Genomic DNA, 16,045 nt, shown 5'->3' on the forward strand with positions numbered 1-16,045 from the left:
ATCTTCATTCCCTTGCTTCTTCTGGTGGCTCTGTGTGTTTGCAGTAAATCGGATCCCCTCCAAACAGGTGTGTTCCAGGACTTGTGTCCTCTGTGCTTGTAGCCAGTATGTAGCCAGGTGCTTTGTTAAAATAAATGGTCCTTTCAGAATTATTTTCACTCATATTTTGTCATTCTTCTTTGAAAGTTTTGGTAGGAAGACTTTCTACCTGATGTTGAAAGCTGTTCCAGCAGGCACTGGTTGGGTTTGGTGTGTTTATATTTTCACATTGGGGTCATGATTGGTGGCATGCTCTTGGTATGTGCTGTGTAAGTGACCTTGAGAGCAACCCAACATGTCCCATGGAATTATGTGAACAATGAATGGAGCAGTCTTTAGTTTCATCTTTTCCAGACAAGTAGGTCAGAAGTGTAGATGTCTTTGGACAAGTTAGCAACAAGATGTCGAGGTTGAGCTTGATGACCTTTAAAGGTCCCTTCAACCCAAATTATTCCATGACGTTCTGCTGATGTACAGTGTGCCCCCAAAGAGAGGAGATTTTTTTCTGTAATAATGCAACAGTTGCATTTGAATTTACAAATGGCTTTTATTTGAAAAAGAGAAGAATACAACTGTTTCTGTGTGTGGCATTTGGGTGTTTGATAGATTTTGATCTGATGCCATCTTTACATCTCTTGTGTTTCAGTGCTGAATGTTGAACTTTTGTAAATAAATACTTCAATAGCCCACAGGCAACATCCCAAACAGCAGTTCATTCTTACAGGCTAATGCTGTGGATATGAAAGACTTGTAAATCAAACTCCCTTCTTGCTTAGCCCCAAAATGCCAACAATTACACTCCTCAACACTGGAAGTTATCTTGACCAGGTATGTCCATGTGCTGTAAATTTGAGCAACACATCATAAACCTTATAGTGACAAATGAGACCAAGTTTGAAGGTATGAGGTTTTAAGATTTATGAAAGCAACAGGTTGGGTGCTTTTCCCACTCTGATACTTTTTATTTACAGTTTGGGCAAAATAGGCAATTTTAAGTTAATTTTCACCTGTGGAAATCAGTATTGCATGGCGCATTAAGAGAAGTTCATGCAGGGGCAAAATAGATTTACTGTATTAAAATCTCAAAGCTAATTGAATTTTATTTCTTAAAGTCTGGACAAGCAAACAATCTGTGCCATTCTGCACATGGGTAGCTACATCTCCAGGAAGTTGATAATAAGGAATTTTAATTAAAAGTCAGCATGTGCTGTCTCTCTTACTCTTTTATGCTTAGCTCCAATTATTTTTTATCCAACATCTTTTATAAAATTGATTTCAGTTTTCTCCATTATTCATTTTATATGAAAGATGCTATTGTTTTTACCCAGTCCCATTTGTGTTCTTCACATTTGACAAATGAGTGATGCATGAGCAACTTGAGCAAAACCAGGTGTTGAGAAGGATGCCTCTTCTCCCTTGTGGAAACTGCATACTCAGGGCTTCTCAGGAGCTGAGAGAAAACTCACGTTCCTCCTTTTGTATAGGAGAGTGCATGGTCTCTTGGATTTTGTCTCCAGAAATATACCCAGAATCTCCAAATCTTGTGCACATGTGAAGGGTGATGTGATTCAAGCACCTGTCAGGGGCAGAGGATGGGCATTCTGCACCTCTTCCCTGCCATGGGAAATGCAGTGAAGTCATTAAAACACCCATTTTTGCAGCTGTCTTACGGTGCACTGGAGACCTGGGTGTTCCCATGCTCTTGTCCCTCAGATCTAGCAGAGGGGTTACTGTGGGCTGGAGCAGTGCCAGGGTCAGTCACCCCTGGGAAATGTCACTGCTAGTCCTGCCCAGGCTGCCAGTACGTGACTGCCACTCCGAGCTGGCCTGGCTAATGCTGAGCTTGCCAGCCCCTGAAGGAAGATAAGGTTAGACAAATGCTTTTACCCCTCTAATGTGACTCTTTGAAGCCAGTGGTGATCTGTGTTAGAGTGGTCTGGTAAATCTTGTGTTGGTGCTGCTTGGGCTGTAGCAAGGGTGGGGGAATTGTGCTCGGGCTGTGGAAGGCTTTGCAGGGGGAAGCTGGAAGAATAGGTGGCTTCAGACATCTGCCTGAACTGGTTTTGGGCTTTCAGGCAGCTGAAATAGCTGTAGTCCTATGACTGTGCTCCCTCTTGAATTCACATCTCTATGCCAAGTCTTGCAAGAGATTTTGGAAGCAACTTTATGTCTATCTTTGACAGCTCCTGTGAGGAGGAGTCATCCGTATCCTACTGTGAATAATCTCAAACCCTCTAGTGCTGATGCAAGTGCTGCTCAGCTTCCTTCTGAGAGAGAAGGGTGGCAGAAGTGGACCTAAATATCTGGTGCTTGCTTTTCACTGTGGTAGTACCATAGCTCAGACTCGTGTGTCAAATGTAGTTGAGTGGCTGCTGTTGTTGTCTGTAAAGTCAAAATATTTATGCTCTGAAGCACCTGGGGTAGGTAAAATCATTGCAAAATATTTGTGTCTGACATTTTCCGTGTTTTCAGTTGCTTGTCTGTCCCAAAATGTTGCAAGTGTTTTTTGGTATCTTCTCAGAAACTGTATAAAAGGAAAATTTATGGCATGTGTGTTGGGAAGTAAACAGCTGAAATGTTGGTTTCTTAATAGAAAAGTAGCAGGACTTCAAAGGACCTAATTCTGACTGAAAGCCACACTTGCAGAATGGCAGCCAGCAGGCCACTAACTTGCAAATTACATCAATTCTTATCTCCACGAGTGCATGTGGCTTAACTCTCTTTAATTTCTTCAGAGACCATTGTCATGTGCTTCTATAGTTAAAGCACGGTTTTTAAATACTGATCTACAAAACTTTGTTCTTGTTTGCTTCATGGCTTTCCCTTGAATGAAAAGTCACATTACGCAGAGGAATGTTTTTGGTGATGGACTAAACAATCCCTGGTTGTGTAAATGATGATAATTATGTACAATGTGCCTTTTCTTTTTCATAACTTTGTGTGTTGGATCCACTTACTTAGACTGCAGTCATGATGCCAGCTCTTAAATAACTTCCTCCTATCTGCTTTGGGTTTTAAGTTCAGAGGGATTTGGGGTGAATTAGGTAACCAGAGAGTTTTGTTGTGCTGGTTGATGTAGTTTCCTTGTGTTTGCTCTGTCCTGAAGTGAAATGATGGAATCAGCTCACCATGGTTGTCATTCCCCAGTCAGTACAAGTTACTTTTCATCTTTTTCTTGCTCTTGGGCTTTCTAGTCAGTGTTGTTCTGGCCATTTTCCCTGGGTAATGGGTTAAAAGAAAGGGGAACAAATGTACTCTAGAAAATTTGGCATTAAGGGGAGAAGGGCAGCTGGAGAAGTTACTGAAGAGGTTTATCTATTATCAAATTCACCTGTGGCCCTGTGAATTTAGTAATAGAATCACAGCCCACAGCCATGTGTGATTTAGTTTTGAATCACAACCCAATCAACTTAGTTTTGATGACATTGTAAATGAGGTGGCTGTTCCATCTTGGAGGACTGGGGAGGTCTCAGAAGGCAAGAGGACTGAACTTCATGTGAAGCTACTTCAGGGCGCTGACGTCTGTAGGGGGGAAATGTGATGTTGTTTAATGTTTGAATGCAGCATGTGAGAAGATGCCTTTGAGGATGAGTTAAACCATTGTCTGGCTGGTTGTTTGGATTGCTCCAAGTTTCATGGTAGGAGGATACTTCCTGGCATTGCAGTAAAACCCATGATCAATATTTAGTGTTGAAGGGGTTTTATGGTCTTTAGAATTATCAGACTTAGTGACCAAACTGTGGTGAATATGATTAACCCAATCTTAAACCTGTATTGGAAAACTTCAGGAGAATAAATCACTCTTACTGTAAGTGGCACTAATTGATTATCTTTCTCAGATGTCATTCTCTTTAATTCTTTTTTCCCCTAGTGACAAAGAACAGACATTTATACAGCTCTTTTTTTTTATTCAAAGTCTTAGAAAATAACTTGTTCTTGCTTTTGTGGGGTTTTTATACTTGGAAATGATAGGTTGAAGCAGCTTTGAAGCCCAAGACTAGCATGGCTAACAGGCATGGTTGTGCAGTGGACACCACTGAAGCCTGGAGCCCTTGCAGAGCACATCAGTGGATGTGGTTTTGTATCATTTTTCTTTGGGTACCATTAATTGTTAAATGACACGGAATTTTAACCTTTCTTAAAAATCCCATGACATTTAGCTGTCTAGGCAACAAAAAGTTCTATTGAACTGAGAAAACTGACCCAAAAGTATTTTACTTGTAATTGTAAACTGTAAGTCCTAAGGCAGTTTGCTTGAAACAAACAGTCTTTTTAATTAAAAAGAGAAAAAAAAAAAAACAAACGGGGGGAGTGGGATGGGGAGAAGAGTCTTCCTCCCCCTTGGTTCACGGTCCTCTGAACTTCTCTGGTATGTCCCTGCTTAAATGAAGCATTGAGTGCTTCAGTTTTACTGTCACAGGAAGCTTCAGTGATGTTTTTGGTGAGAAAAATCTTCTGTGTGGTTTTGGGAACAGGAATATGCTCCTTCCCAGCTTGTGGGGGCCAGAGCAGTGGGACAGCTGGAGCTGCTGGCATTGTAATGGCTTTTGGTCACTTGTGTTCCACCAACAGAGGATTTTGGGGCATCTTCAGCTTTGCTTTGAAAGCAGCAGTACTTGGAGATGTGACAAGTAAGATGATGTGATTTGAAGTAGTAACTGAGGTGGGAAAACCAATATTTGATGTTCTACCTTCAAGAAATGCTCTCAGCACAAGACCTGCTGGGTTTATGCTTGCTTCCAGTAGTTACCCATTGCAGAGAAATCAAACCTGTTCAAGGACAAGTTCAGGAGGGTATAAATAACCCAGACCAACTTTACCCTCATCCAGATGTACCAATGACTCAAAGCTTGAGCCTACAGCAATTAATTGACTCCCAGCTATGGTTAAACTTGATGATCTTAAAGGTCTTTTCCAACCCAGATATTTCAGTGGTTCTATGACCTTGAAGCTTTCCTAGAGGATGAGTGGTAGTAATGCCACAGTTCATTAAATATTTTTATTCTGGTGTAAGTCCCCTGTTAGTTTTTATTGTTAGCCATTTAGTTTCTGGATTACACTGTGCAAAACACATTTGCCAAGCCATTAGGCTGCCCTGGCCTGTGCCTGCCCAAGAGTGAGCTCTCCTGGGTTCCTCTCCAGAAGGAATTTGGTCCGTGCAGCACTGTTCCAAGTTCTTGCCATCATTAGCAAATCGTTAGTAAATTAAGTCTGAGTGATTCCCAGCAAGACTCAACAGAAGGAGCAAGTATCAGCAGTATTGTTTCAGTTGTTTGTGTTGGCTTCATGCAGAGGAACTACTTGAGCCATGTGCTTTGTGCTTAAGCACACAGCTATGCTTTGTGTTTAAATTCCTGAGCATCCGATCACTTACCGGGAAATGTTTTTACTTTTGGGAACTGAAGGAAGCATGTGGGTCTGCTCAGAGGTTCTGTCACTGATGTGTGATATAATGCGGATTTTGAAGAATGTTGTCTGAACTACACCTAAAATTCCCACTGATAAGATGTGTGTGATTAAACCTAGTGGAAGCCATTGATTAAATGTTTGCTGGATTGATACCAAACCCAAGAGCTGGGAAATCTGTTCTATTTATATGGGTCATTACTGTTCTTTCCGTGGTGTGGAAAAAAATAGGCAGCTAGTCAGGTACTTGAACTGGATGTTTGCACTGGAATTAGCAGTCAGATTTCAAAATGAGTGAAGGAATGAGAAAGCCTTTCCCCTGCTTCAGATAATGTTGTTCTCCAGGGTATTCCAAAGTGTGAGGGATGAGTGCTGCACAATCAGGGTGGATCCATCCAACATTTTCTAGCCCAGCTCAGCCTTGTAGGGCCTACGCTGGGTTACACATGGGTGCAGTCAAGTCGATTTCTTTCTACTGCCTTTCTTTGTGCTTCATCTGAAGAAAAGAGATCCTCCTCAGTGTCAGCATGGCAGAGCAGATGGAGCTTGAGTGGCTGACAGAGAGACTCAGTGCAGGAGTTCCTGATGCTGGGGCCAGCCCGTGGAGACAGTGGAGATGCTGCTGAGCTGGCACTGAAGGCTCTTCTGGAACTGAACCAGTTTTGGGGCTCTACTTCTAAGGCAGTGTTTTACTCTTGTAGCCAAATTCTTGTGCTACTATGTTATGATGAATTTAGCTTTTTTGCCATCTTGTCTTAGCTCATTTCTGAAGTTCTGCAGATGATAATAATAATTGTTACGTTACTTCTTGTTTGTCAATACCAAAATGCCCAAAACCCAATGTTCTGCTCAGTTGCGTAACAGTGCAGCAAAACTTTGGTTGAGATTGCTGGAGACAGAGAATTTGGTTTCAAGTGGCTTTAGTTTTCTTTTCGTGTCTTCATTCAGTCACATTTCTTAGGAAGTGTATCCAAACCAATAATTTGTCATCTTGCACTTTGCGTCTCGTGAATTTGTACGAACAACAAGAACTATTCTTCACCCAAAATGCTAGAAGGGGCTGAGAACCAAAATTAGATCTTAAGTCAAAGCTTTTATTCACGGTTTCAAGTTCAGGGTAGTGGAATTTCATTGTAGTGGGGTTTTTTGGGGGTGTTTTTTTTAGCTCTTTGCTCATGATACATTTTGCCAAAAAGGATGGAGTGTTTATGGCTTATCTACAGGGCGACTCTGGGGCATCTTGGGTCGTTTGCCCAAGAAGGCACATTTTTAGGTTGCCTTTGATGTGGAGTGCAGAGCAGGATGCTCTAGACCAAAGACAGTCTCAACAAACAGCATGGAGTTCATTAGGGTAGACCCCACCAGATTTTCATGGTGGAACTCCTGAGGAAGATCAAGAGAGCAGCCACTGACAAAACAGAGAATCAAACTCAAGTTTCATCTGTGATGTGAGCCAGTCAGGTCTCACACTCAGCCAGAGCAGGGGCAGTTCAGACTGGTACAGCTGGCCAAGGAGAAACATGTGTAAAGCTCCTGTGGGAGCTCCTATCCTTGTGGGAATTGTTATGTCACATCTCCTCCATTTGGAGCTTAATTTTATGTTATTGTATTTGAATGTGAAAGTATGTTTGAGCAGCTGTGAATTAAAAGAAATGGTTAGTCCTTGAATATCTTCTTTGTGTCAGTTTGGAGCAACTTAATGATAGAAAAGGCAGTTCTGTGTGTTCTTTGTTTCACTGCTGGACCTGTGTGAGCTTGTGACGTGTGAACTCAGAACTTGCCTTCCCTGGCATGCTGAGGGCAGCACAGACCATTAAAAAAATAAATTATTAATTGAGCAGCAAAATAAAATATTTTAATGTAGAATAGCACAACAAAATCACAGGGAGAGTATGTTCTTGTGAAATAAGTTTGTGTTTTGCCAACAAAAATCTTATCAATTAGGCAGTGTGTGTTTCAAGACTTGACATGTAGTGGATTCAGTTAAATGTGTTGGCATATATTATAAATAATGTAGTATTTGATGATACAGGGTTGAGATGTGGATCTTGGAACATTGCTGGTCTCTTTCCTGGGAGTGTGGAGGGTGGGCAGGTGATGGGTGCAGAGAGGAGAGGCTTTGCTCCATCCTGGGATGGAGAACAGCAGAGTCCCTGATGCCTGTGGAAGAAAAAGAATGTGCAGATTCTGTCAGGCAGGTAGGGCTTGGTTTTAAAGTGACATATTCAAAGATAAGTGTTACAAAAATAATTTGTTTACTGACATGTTTATCTAGTTGTAAGATGAAAATTTAGTGAAAAATAGACTTACCTGGATAGTGCAGCTCTTAGCACTGATGATAGGAAAATTGATAATGCAGTTTGGGACTGACAGTAAGTGCTGTACTTATCACAGCACAGTGTTGTCTATTGATACAGTGCAACAAAGCAGAAAAAAATTTCTGGAAATGCTATCTTAATGTGCTTTCCTGCAAGCTGAGACTTCAGAAAATAATGCCAGTTGGGCAGTTGTTATGTTTTGAGTACAGACTTCTTCAAGGAGTTGGATAGAAAGAAAAAGTAAATTCTGGAAGGTGTATGGACTGTCCCCAAGTGCAGGTAAGTGCACGTAGAACATGCATTAGCCCTTTGTCAGCCATTCCTGTGGAAAACTTCTTGCAACTCTACATTGAGACAGAATTAATGGCTTTGAAGCACCAGGGGACCTGAGGATGGGGTAGAGCTTTTTCAAGTGCTTCACATTCTGGTGCAGGTTGTGCTGGGAAGCTGAGGACAAGACTGCAGAGCCCTGTGGCTTTATCCAGGGCACCCACTGCCAGGGAATATGTGTTAGGCTCATAGGGCATTTATTCAGTTATTTCTTGCTCTGTACTTAAAAACTTTTAACCTTACTGCTAAAGAAAACTACCATTGTGTGTTAGTACGACTGGAACGAAAGCTGAATAGCGAATTAGCCTTGAGCGAACTGTCAATCTGACTTTGATAGCCCATCACTTAAAAGGTCCTTTTATGTTTATGAAAAAACCATGACATCAAAGCCGGGGGAAAAAAAATACCAATACTTAGAGCTTAACTTAAACTTGCATAACTTCCAAGAGGAGGCCTTGTGTGAACTGTGTGTTTGTCCACTTGCATGGCTAATTAGCATAGGTTGCTAAAAGTCTGAGCAGTGGCCATTAAGTTTCTTCTGCTCTTCTGGGGTTTGTTGTGCTTCCATATGTGGATCCCTCAAGCTGGAGTAGCATAGACAAAGGATATTGCAGTCGCTTCTCTTGCAGCCTCTAGGTAGCATGCTGGAAATGCTTGAGTATAACCATTATCAGGTGAGTTGTTATTGGAGACTTATTTTAAAACATGTTGCTAAGATGTGCAGTGTACAGGAAACCCTTTTCCTCTGGTGTCTTGGGTGTTTTATTTAATTTCTCTCGCATCAGTAAATGGGGGCCATGCATGATCGCTTGTAACAGCAAGAATCACTTTAATGGAACTGTTTTAAAGCAAAATAACTTTATAGGGTGTTGTCATATTTTGGGTTGATTTCTAGCTTCTGATAATAGTATTAATGATCAATGAAAGGTGACAAAGAGTTTCCTTGATATAGTGGAAAATTTTAATGGAAGAAAAATGGCCCTTCTTCTCTTGCTTATTTAGAGTGTGCAACAGTTGTTCAGTATGAGGATTTTCATATTTTGTATGTAAAAAATTCCTAAGTACTGAGAAGCTTATCTTAAATACAAAAATAGCTGTTGCTGACGACAGTGATTGATCTGAACTGAAACACTTCTTTTCTTGCATCTTATTTGCATGATGTGTTTATAAACAGGCTGTCTTATTTGTATATGATTTAGGCTGTATATCTGAGATATAAATAATCTGTAGGCAGAAAAAGGTGTCTTTGTTTCTTCTTTTATTTTAACCAAGGTATTAATTTATAAAAAAACCCAAACATTCAAAAATCTAAACCACCAATAACAGACCTTTTATCTCTCTGTTATTTGACACTGCATTAAGGATAGCAATCTATACTTCTTGATTTTAATTGTTAGCTACTAAAAAGTAAAATGAGTCCTGCGGTACAAGTCATTTCTCCATATTTTAGTGGAAACTAAATGTCACATAGCTGAAGGTCTGAACTCAGAACTGACTGTTCTGGAGTGTCTGTATCAACTGCAAACCCGAGCGTTGGTCTTAAGTGAGAAATCTCATGTTTTAGAAAAATAGCTGGAACTTCTTGGTGTACCAAGAGCGAGTCAGTTGTTGAAAGACCAAATCGTAAACTGATTTCTTGCCACCAAATATGAGTTAGTGAAGCACTATGGGCTTCCTTGGAGCTGTATACAGGTTTGTGTTTTGTCAGGTAGCTGTTCCTTATGTCCCAAATACGTAGCTCAGATCCACAGCACCTGCAGTGATGATGTAAAACAATAAAATCCTTTTATCCTTTTTAAATTGTGTCATACAGGTGCAGACTCACCTTGAGAATCCAACCAAGTACCACATTCAGCAGGCCCAGCGGCAGCAGGTAAAGCAGTACCTCTCTACCACTCTAGCAAATAAACATGCCAACCAAGCCCTGAGCTTGCCATGTCCAAACCAGCCTGGGGATCATGTCATGCCACCTGGAACGGGGAGCAGCGCACCCAACAGCCCCATGGCTATGCTCACCCTCAACTCCAACTGTGAGAAAGAGGTAAGAACTCTCCTGCTCGTGTTTGCAGCTGTAATCTGCTTTAATTAAAGTTGTTTTAATCCTCATTTGCTCAATGTTAAGATGTTCTGTTTATCTTTCCTGTTCGTTGTGAAAATCTAACTGCTACCTCTGTGTCTGCCTGATTAATAGATATTTTTGGCAAAACACCCATGTCCCTCTAGCTTCCTCTTGTTTGAACTATTTTAGAAAGTTTATAGTTATTAAAACTCCTTCTCTTGTTCCCCACCCTGTTGCTTGATGCATACAGTGAATAATTGACCTTTGGAGAATACAAAGCAGCTTTGTAAGCTGTAGCTTTCTGGAATAATGTTATTTATGGCTTGTTCGTCTAGAAAGTGCAAAGAACAGAGCAAAAATAACTGAAAAACCACAAAGCTATTTTGAGATATTTTAGGTATTTTTATGGTAAAAATTTGAGCAAGTCCCTTGTGTAGCTGGAAGGCCAGATTATCCCAGCTAATATGCCCTAAAATGTTACTCATTGCTCTTCCAGTGCTGCAAATATAAGACTTCAGTAGCCTATGTCTAGAAGTCCTTTACAACTTTGTCTTAATCTTTAATAGCAAAAACTGAGTTAGATGTTACATGCGTGCTCAGGCTCCAAAGGAAAATGGTTGGGAAGATATTAACAAGTATAAGAGTGGTGTCAAATTTTTTGTAACATGAAAAGTAGGAGGCAATTGTAGAGTACCTCTTCTCCCCTCATTCCCTCTTTCAGCTTTTGTACCAGATTTTTAGTACAGATGCATTCCGGGAGCAAAATGTTACACAGCTCGGAGAAACAGTTATTGCAGGATATATTTTGCACATGCAAGGGAAATACTTGTGCTCCATAGTTTCAAAAGAAGTGAAAATCAGATATTTTCAATCCTATTGTCCCAGCTGTACCCAAACTTTTTTTTCTTGAGGATATTTACAGCTTCACTTTGCTGTGTCATCGGGAACGTGTGTGCATGACAATATTTCATTCGTGCTCTTTTTGGGACTGAGACTGTGCCATGAACTCAGATCCATGCTTTGCTTTTTCTTCTTTTTTTTTTTCTTTTTCTTTTTTTTTTTTTTTTTCTTTTCCTTTTTATTTCTGCAGGGATTTTATAAATTTGAAGAGCAAAGCAGGGTTGAGAGTGAGTGCCCGGCTCTGAATACACACTCACGAGCATCATGCATGCAGGTACTGGATGACACAGGAGGTGGAGCACAGGTTCCCTTTCTCTAATGAGCATGTTTCTTTCATGATATGTTGAAAAATAAACTTGCCCCACAGTGTCTTTAAGAAGTTGAACATAAGATGTATTTAAGGTACAGTACAGCAGTGTTGTTTATTAGCATTGGTGTCAAAAGTGCATGAAGACACCTGGAGAAGGCTCATGCTGTTCTAGCACTGTAATGCCATAGCAGAACAATTCATCAACCATGCTTTAAGGTCTTGCATCAGGAAGTCTTTTCCAGCTGGATTTTCCAAGACTGCATGGATGTGGTTATGCCCTGATAATCTCTAAATCCACATTTCTATGCAGATAACACTTGTGTTTTAAAAAATTATTTGAGATTTAATTCATCTGTGGTAATTCATCCTCAGTAATCACCCTTTTTTTAATATTTTCATTCTTTTTCCTAAAACTAAGGGGTTTTTATTTCTTACCAGAATCAGTAACAAGACTTCGGGTATGGGCTGTAACTGTTAGTTCCTTTCTTGCCCTCACTTCCAGTCAGTGTAATTTGTTGTGATCACACTTTCTGGAGCTGATAAAAAAATCCCATGTACTGCTACTTTTACCATCACTGTTATGCATTGATTTCATAGATCTCTCTCATTTAAGTTTCTTTTTTATAATGAGCAAAAAGGAAGTTGTCAGTCCTGTGCTGAAATAGTCAATCCTGCAGGACAGTCTGGAGCACCTGTGTGGGTGCTGTGAAGGGCTGTTTCCTCCTGCCTGTGCAGGAGCTTATGGAGGCACCTTCCAGCTCAGCCTCTGAAAGAAGGTGTTTTGTACCACCTAAAATCAGCTCTGAGCTGCTCCTGGATGGTGCTTCCTGGGAGGAGGGTCCATGAGGGACACAAATCCAATGGATTCTGCTGTCGAGGGCCAGCAGCAAATCTTTGCTGCCTCCCCTTCCCTGCGGGTGTCCAGGACTCAGTGTTCTGCCTGTGCCCAGGTTTAGGTCCCATTTTATGGAGGGGAGGCAGCAATGCTGCAGTGGGGAGAGGGAGTTGTGTCCTTAGAGTCACTTACTCCACAGGCAGCTCCCTCCTCCTCCAGTGTTGCTGGAGGAGCAGTGTGTCCGTGGGCAGGTGGTGCGGGGTGACTGCGGTGGGAGGAGGGTGTTGGACCATGATGAAGCCTCAGCTCTGCCTTGAGCTGAGTATCCTGCCTGGATAGCAGGAGGCACTGAGGAGCTGAGGGATTGCCCAGCTGCGCAGGCACCTCTGCTGTGTGCCTGAGGTACTTTGTCAGGCTCCCATGTCCCAGTGATTTCTGACAACTGTCCCCTTTCTCTTTGTCCACCTTTCTTCTGCAGATGGATGATGTGATCGATGACATCATTAGCTTGGAGTCCAGTTATAATGAAGAAATCCTTGGCTTGGTGGATCCAGCCCTGCAAATGGCAAACACGGTACAGGTCCTTTCCTTCCCTCTTAAGTTTAACTGGTTTTCCTTGAGAGGAAGCAAAACTGCAGCAGGACTTTTCTTCCTTACAATTAAGTAGTTATTGCATTGTTCCACAGAGAGTAATTAGTTTTCCTTTGAAGGGCTGAAGGTGAGACAGTTGCAATGAAAAATATGAATTTAAAAATACAAGCTGGAGTCAGGTCGAGAGAATACAAAGGACAATTTTGCTTTTCTTATTTCCAAGTTAGTAGTGAGAGGATTGCAACAGAGGAGTAAACTCTGCTACCAGGAGTAGCTCGTTCCCACTGATATTGAAGATTGTCATGGACTTTATACTTGGCTTCAAAAAACAAGGAATCTCTGGCATCCCAGGTTCCTGAATGTTGTCATGTTCAAGTAAGAAATTGTATGCCATGTGTTAGCATCTCTATCCAGAGACACTTTCTGTTATCTCTAACATCACAGCTTTATCTCTGCCTGATTTCAAGTGGGGAGAAGTCCCCAGCTAGACAGCAGCAAAGATGTTACAGAATTTAGCAGGAGAAAAAAAAAATTAAAAAGCAATCTTCCAAACAAACAAAAGGGAAGGAATAAAAAAGGTTTAAAACTGAGCAAGGCAGGGGACGTGGGAAGCCTGTGATAAAAGCCAAGAACACAGAGGTGCAGAAAGCACTGAGGGAAGGCGCAGGTGTCCTCCAAGTGGCTCTTTTGGTTTGGCTCACACTGCTTTGAGAATTAATTTAATCATACTTCTGGCATAATCTGATTTTGATCTTCTGTAGAGGGTAGCTCCAGTGAATTTTTTTGCCTTAGGCTTAAGTGCTGTTAGATCTGGCTGAGTAGATGTCTGCCAGCGCTGGCGTCTGTTTCTGTTTCATCCAGTGCCAGAATGTACAGCTTACCACAGAGCGTCGGTTTTGTGGCATAGGTTTACATTTGCTGACAGTAGTTGTCTGATGTCATGTTAACCTGGTCCTGTGCTCCCACAGATTCCCACAGCCCTCTCAGAGACGTGGTGGATGACGCAGGAAGCGGCCCACCAGCTTCCCTTTCTAAATAGTGCCCTTTGAGTACACAGGGAAATAGCTGCACCGTCCTGCTGCAGAGAATAAATTCTCCTTTAATCTAAGATGACTTGCAAAGTCCAGCTGTCCTGGAATTTGAGAGGAAACCTCAAGAAGCTGTCAAAAGATAGCTTTCAAAAAGTTAATCTGTTTTATCTGTTTTTCAATTTTTTTTTTTTTCATTGAGGGTTGAGGTTCTTTTGGAGTCCTTTCTCTGGAGTTCCATTGGAATGGGACCCATTAATTCAGAAGGCGCTTGGATATCTTGATGCTGTTCTTTTTTTCTCATTTCACAGCAGCTCCAGAGTGGCTCTTTGCTTCCAGACAGGGGTAGAAGGATACTCTGCACTGTTTTGGTGCAAGGAGCCCCTGTAGTCAATGTTCAGGGTAGTCTGCATCCCTCCTGTGCTTTGCTGTGCTTGCTGCATGGCAAGAAGCCTTGTAAAAATTGCCTGATCCAAATTTACTGTGGAATTTTAGAATTTTCCCACTCTGTGTGGTGAAGTCTGAAAAATAAGGATATGAAACAGTGAGATTTAGACTTCTTTGCTGATAAGTATAAATAACTGGAGGAAAAAGGCATAGTCAGTTTCTGAATCAGCCTAGTACCAATCCTGAAGAGATGGAAATTGAACCATGTTTCTCAACAATTGGTTTAGGAATAAAAACAAGCCACTTTTCTTTTGGGACAGGACTTAGCTCTTAAAACATGCAACATTTTATTAGTAAGGATTTAATGCCCACAGACTGAGCTAAGTTGAGGTAGGAGAAATCAAGAGAGGAAATGGTCTCTAAAAAGACACAACCTATAAATAGCCGTGCTGAGTCTGTGACAAAGGCAGTTGTTGTTCCATAACCAACAAAGAACAAAAGGACCAGTTTGTTACAGTTGGTAACAGTACTTAATTGATAAGCAAAATCAGAGATTTCTGTGCGGAGCAAGCTAAGGGAGTTTCCAAGTACCTTGAATTAAAAATGGCCCATTGCAGTCAACTCCTTGTGAGAGTGTTTGTTAACTTTGGTATTTGGTGGAATAATCTCTGTGGTAGAAGTATCACAAAATGGTCATTAGTTTATAGAGAAGGTTTTCTGCCTAGATGTCACCTGGTAATTGAATTAATGAGTACTGCATAAAGTGCTCTTTGAGAGATGACAATCAATTCATCCAGCTAATCAGCTCCAGCCAGAGCCTGGCATGGAAAGCTCAGTGCACAGGTACAGCTCCACTTCAAAATGTGGCTTTCTTCTGGAATTTAAACTCCACAGTAGAGGAGTTTTGTTACAGGCACTGCTGCTGAGTGTGTGCTTGCAGGTCAGGGGACATCTCAGTACATCATGGGCTGCATGAGCTGGGCTGCAGAACCCATTCCAGTGTGTACTGGTACCTTAGAAACAGCCTTGCTGGTCACACAGCTGATGTCTCAGAGATTTTAGACAGAATGTGGGTGCTTGTTTTGTTGGAGTAGTGGAGGAGAAATGAAAGCCTCAGACTCCTATGAATGTACACTATGATGAATCTGCAGTCATAATTACCATATTTCAAATTTCTGTTATATAAAAGCCATTATTAGAAAAAAAAAAAAAAAGGAAGCAGATGCAAAGTGATAGGAAGATTGAAATTTGTTTTACTTGGTGTGTTTGTGAAACTTGTGATGCCAAGACCTTGAAATATGAAATCTCCCAAGTGAAAGCATTTTCAACCATGCTGTTTCAATGAAGAAAACATGCTAAACCTGGCATAAGCCACTCTTCCTTCCTTTACTTTTTGGAAGAGTAAAGGTGGATGATCTGGCTGATGCTGTATTTAAATTCCTTCTTAGCCAGAAATAGCTAAGAAAGCTGTAAGGAAAACCATATTTAGGTTGGAAACATGCTAGAATTTAGAGAAGACAGGGAAGGAGCTTCCTTAGCTCCAGAAAATTCCATGTCTTTCTCAAAGTCTGGGACTCCATCTTCCCTATGAAATGGCTGCGGAAGTTTTGACATTTTCCCATCTTGTACTTGAGGATGGTGATGAAAGGCTCAACTGTCTTAGAACTGAAATGTTTGCTAACAATGTACATTTTTTTTCCAGTTGCTTCAAACAAGAGGCATTTGAAATAAATGCCCAGGTGTCACTGCAATGGGCACATTAAAAAAAATCAAAACCTTTGTGGTTCTTTTTTTTTCCCCATTTAAGTCCAGTGGCTGCTTTTGTGTGCTCACCACGCTGCT

The 16,045-nt window shown here is 41.2% G+C and overlaps 1 protein-coding gene across 12 annotated transcripts in view; it reads left to right on the forward strand.

Moving 5' to 3' along the window:
• MITF (melanocyte inducing transcription factor) overlaps window positions 1-16,045 on the forward strand; it is a 101,081-nt gene that overhangs the window by 71,715 nt on the left and 13,321 nt on the right. For 10 of the 12 annotated variants that reach the window (XM_083869616.1, XM_083869620.1, XM_083869624.1 and 7 more), the window contains exons 3-5: window positions 9,907-10,134; window positions 11,243-11,326; window positions 12,676-12,771. In XM_083869616.1, coding sequence (XP_083725742.1) covers window positions 9,907-10,134; window positions 11,243-11,326; window positions 12,676-12,771 — 408 coding nt within the window. The remainder of the gene's footprint in view (window positions 1-9,906; window positions 10,135-11,242; window positions 11,327-12,675; window positions 12,772-16,045) is intronic. The other 2 variants (XM_083869623.1, XM_083869619.1) reach the window with 1 other exon arrangement.

This window comes from Zosterops lateralis, assembly GCF_965231275.1.
Source record: "Zosterops lateralis genome assembly, chromosome: 11".
Classification (NCBI taxonomy): domain Eukaryota; kingdom Metazoa; phylum Chordata; class Aves; order Passeriformes; family Zosteropidae; genus Zosterops; species Zosterops lateralis.